Source organism: Notothenia coriiceps, unplaced genomic scaffold, assembly GCF_000735185.1.
Source record: "Notothenia coriiceps isolate Sejong01 unplaced genomic scaffold, NC01 NC01_scaffold00012036, whole genome shotgun sequence".
NCBI lineage: Eukaryota > Metazoa > Chordata > Actinopteri > Perciformes > Nototheniidae > Notothenia > Notothenia coriiceps.
The window spans coordinates 574-4,415 of NW_011344737.1; the positions used below are offsets into that span (position 1 = coordinate 574).

The following is a 3,842-nucleotide window of genomic DNA, read 5'->3' on the forward strand; positions in this document are numbered from 1 at the left end:
TGTAGTATTGTGTAGTATTGTGTAGTATTGTGTAGTACTGTGTAGTACTGTGTAGTACTGTGTAGTACTGTGTAGTATTGTGTAGTATTGTGTAGTACTGTGTAGTATTGTGTAGTACTGTGTAGTATTGTGTAGTATTGTGTAGTACTGCGTAGTATTGTGTAGTATTGTGTAGTATTGTGTAGTACTGCGTAGTATTGTGTAGTATTGTGTAGTATTGTGTAGTATTGTGTAGTATTGTGTAGTACTGCGTAGTAACAAGACTCCCTCCTCTTCCTCACAGGAATGCACAAGAAGTCTGTTGAAATCACAAAGAAGTGTCCGAGCCCCCGGGAGGCCGAGTCCCCCCGAAACGAGACGTTCTGCGAGGAACGACGAGGAGGAGGTGAGGAGAAGAGGAAGGAAGAGGAGGAGGAGGAAGAGGAGGAGCTGAAGATGGAGGAAGAGGAAGAGGAGGAAGAGGAGGAAGCCATCGACCTATCTAGCTCCTCGAAGCAGACGGAGGAGGGGGGGAGGAACGCTTCGTCGCCACAGCAACAGAGCGGCCAATCAGACGATCGCAGCTGAAGATCGAGACTGACGCCATCCCATAATACTCCCTCTCAGATCAGACACTGCATCAGCTCCAACACAGAACTCAGCGATCAGCCAATGAGAGAGCAGCACTTACGTCTATGCAAGTTTTCACTTTTGGCGAGAAATGCTACTTTCGGCTAGCACGCTAAATGGCTAGCGTTCACATTATTCATTTATTGATGTATTTATTTATTTATTGTAGTCATAGTGATGGGCACTTACAATACGCACCTTTGTTTGGAAAGCTAATAATACAGAAAAGAAGAATTCAAAAGAAAAAACTAAATAAAGTTATTATCATCCACAAAGAGAATATTCAGAAAGGTAAAAGAAACTCCTGATGCTAATATTTTATTATGCTAACGCCATTTTGGCATGCTAATACAAGTTAGCATAATAACATTTTACTATTTACTTCGTTCTCCTATTTGTTATTTAGGCATGCTAATACATTTCAGAATACTAGCGTTAAAGCTTTTATATCTTCTTAATTTATTACATTTTTAACTGTATTAATATTTAATTATATAACATTTCACTGGTGAGCGCTATCAGGCTCCTCCTCCGTGATGTATCAGGCTCCTCCTCCGTGATGTATCAGGTTCCTCCTCCGTGATGCTATCATGCTACCATGCTATCAAGCTCCTCCGTGATGATGCATCAGTTTCTCCAATTAGCGACCTCTCTTTGCTCCCAGGATGAAAACATGCTAACGTGCTACATGCTAACGTGCTAACGTGCTAAGACGACCGGAGAACTGTCCGGGTGTAAATACTGTCTTTGTGTTTTTGTTTGTACTCAGAGTTTTATATCCGTGTTTAAAATAAGAAGCTATGAATGTGTTATTCCTGTTGTGTTTAAAGGCGCTCTGTGGAGGAATGTCATTTACATATTTAAAAAGCTGTTATAATTATTCATATTATTAATGTCAGTGTGTTCACCAGGTGTGTACAGCAGGAGTGTTCACCAGGTGTGTACAGCAGCAGGGCGGTGAATAAAAACAAAGTATTTTTTGAATCATGATTTTTTTATTCAACAAAAACACTGTGAATATGAAATGAGCACTTAGGGAGGTAAGAATGGAGGAACCAGCTTGAGTGCGCTAGAATCTGAAAGTACACAACCAAATGTGCCTCTTCCTTCAGACTTGCTCACAGAGCCCCTCCTCCAACACACACGAACGCACACATGACCAAAGAGGGCACGAGATAGAGAGGCGAAGTCCCTCCCCTTCAGGTGGACCTCCATGGGACCTTATTTCGGAAAAATTATGTATTGAAGTCAATGGAGAGAGAAAGATTATCTTTTGATCCTGTTTGAATTGTGCCATGAATTACACATATGATGTTTGTCAATTTAAAAGATCATTTAAAATTTAAAAAAAAATGTTTTGCCATAAAACTGTGAAGTAACACATTTTTTTGTGTGAAACGCTGAATGAACTACATCTGGTCTCGCAGGACAACACACGTCACCAAGATGGCCGTCACTACTGTCTTTCCAAAAAAGGGATTGACTACCCTCACTATCTCCACAATGAAACACTTCCAGAAGAATGTCATGCAAAGCTGCCTGCCTGCCTGCCTTTGATTCTCCCTGAACTGCCTGATCTTTTTAATGTTCAATGTTAACCATTTGTGCAGATAGCATGAAGTAGAAAAGATCGCTGATGCTAATGTAGCGTTTGCATGTCTCCCCCGGGCTTAAACGGAGTATTATAGAATGATCACACCGGTGACAGTACTCTTCAAAGGGTTCACGAAATATGACTACTACTCTTACTGTTTAACATGTTGGGTTACTTAATGTTACTTCATGTTAAGGCTAATAAAAATGACAAGGCTAAGGCTGAAATGCTAACTAACGTGCTAGCTACTAGCTAGGTAGCTAACTTGATCCAGCCACTCCTGGTCCTTTCATCAGATGGGAAGCGAAAGAACGAGCAAGACCCATTGCTGGTATGATAACAACCTGGTACAAAGCACACAGGCATCTTGTTAAAGTTATCTTAGCCATCTCTTATATTCAGTGGAGGAAAACAATGATGACATCACTGACGCGACTCTTTTCATGGTCTTATATTTCAACAGTTTCCTTTTTGACAAGGAAATGACTTTTTAAGATTGACAAACATCATATGTGTAATTCGTGGCACAATTCAAACGGGATCGAAAGATACGTTTTCTCTCGCCATTGACTTCAATACATAATTTTTCCGAAATAAGGTCCCATGGTGGTCACCGGAAATGTAGGGACTTCGCCTCTCTGCTAAAAAAAAAAAGTGTATACGAGCCGTTACCTCCAGTTCCTCGCAGAAAGCAGCCAGGTCTTCGTTCCACAGGTCTGATGGACTCTTTTTCTTCAGGGTCTTCAGCTCTGTCAACTATAAGACAGCAAGTTAGGGTCAGAAATGAACAACGGTCACACATTTAAGTGAAAGAGATCAGCAAAACACAGCACAGAATATCACACCTTGTTGTCCCTCTGTTTGCAAAGCTCATCTTTCTTCTCTTTGCTCAGGTACCACATGGGCATGCTCAGCAGGTAGTTGAAGTCCGGCCCGCTGGCGTCCACCACCTCCACTCCTTCCTCGGGCGTCTCTTCCTCCACAATATCAACATTCTGACAACATGAAAAAATAGTTATTGTATCACGTAGAAGCCAATGACATAATTATGTATATTTGTTTTATTTCACATTTAAATAAAGCAATGTGAATTCGGTTAACAATTTGTTTCGTTTTCCCCTTAGCATAACAAAAAGTACCTACAAGAACACTGTTAAAGTACCGGATCGATAAGAAGCATCGATAAGAGTAGTAGTACTGTTAAAAACCTTAGCGATACCCATCTCTATATATTACACAAGTAAAGTGTTAAGAGAGTGAAATGTTGCTTTACGAATTTCAACACTTGATACCGTCACCTTTATTCCAATTTCAGATACCTGTATTTGCCGAACTGAATTAGTTTGAAGAGAGAAAACATTTTAGACTAAAATTTAAATTTTTTCTATCGGCTAAAAGTTGACTAAAACGTTTTGAGTTTTCGTCGACTAAAACTAGACTAAAACTACAAAGGATAGAAATGACTAAAATGTGGCTAAAACTAATAACCATTTTCGTCTAAAGACTAAATCAAAAATAGCTGCCAAAATGAACACTGGTAGAAGCAGATTATAATCTAGCATCCATGAGTCAGACCTACCTTCTCCTGTGCCTGTTTCCAAGCCTTCACTGGGTCGGAGTCGAAGCCCATCTCCTGCAG

General features: G+C 40.3%; 2 protein-coding genes across 2 annotated transcripts; one reads left to right on the plus strand and one right to left on the minus strand.

Annotated features, from left to right (window-relative positions):
• Positions 1-283: 283 nt before the first annotated feature.
• LOC104947144 (DDB1- and CUL4-associated factor 8-like protein 2) lies at positions 284-567 on the plus strand (the record flags this gene model as incomplete). The annotated part of the gene is made up of 2 exons (XM_010773105.1): positions 284-396; positions 439-567. Coding segments are annotated over 2 exons (242 nt in total), but the record flags the coding sequence as incomplete, so codon positions are not given.
• Positions 568-2,652: 2,085 nt separating this feature from the next.
• LOC104947145 (DNA topoisomerase 2-alpha-like) lies at positions 2,653-3,836 on the minus strand. The gene is made up of 4 exons (XM_010773106.1): positions 3,783-3,836; positions 3,049-3,198; positions 2,876-2,959; positions 2,653-2,670 (listed from the first exon to the last, which is right to left on the minus strand). The coding sequence occupies exons 1-4, from the start codon at positions 3,831-3,833 to the stop codon at positions 2,653-2,655; spliced, it is 303 nt and encodes a 100-aa protein (XP_010771408.1). The 5' UTR covers positions 3,834-3,836.
• Between the last annotated feature and the right edge of the window lie 6 nt (positions 3,837-3,842).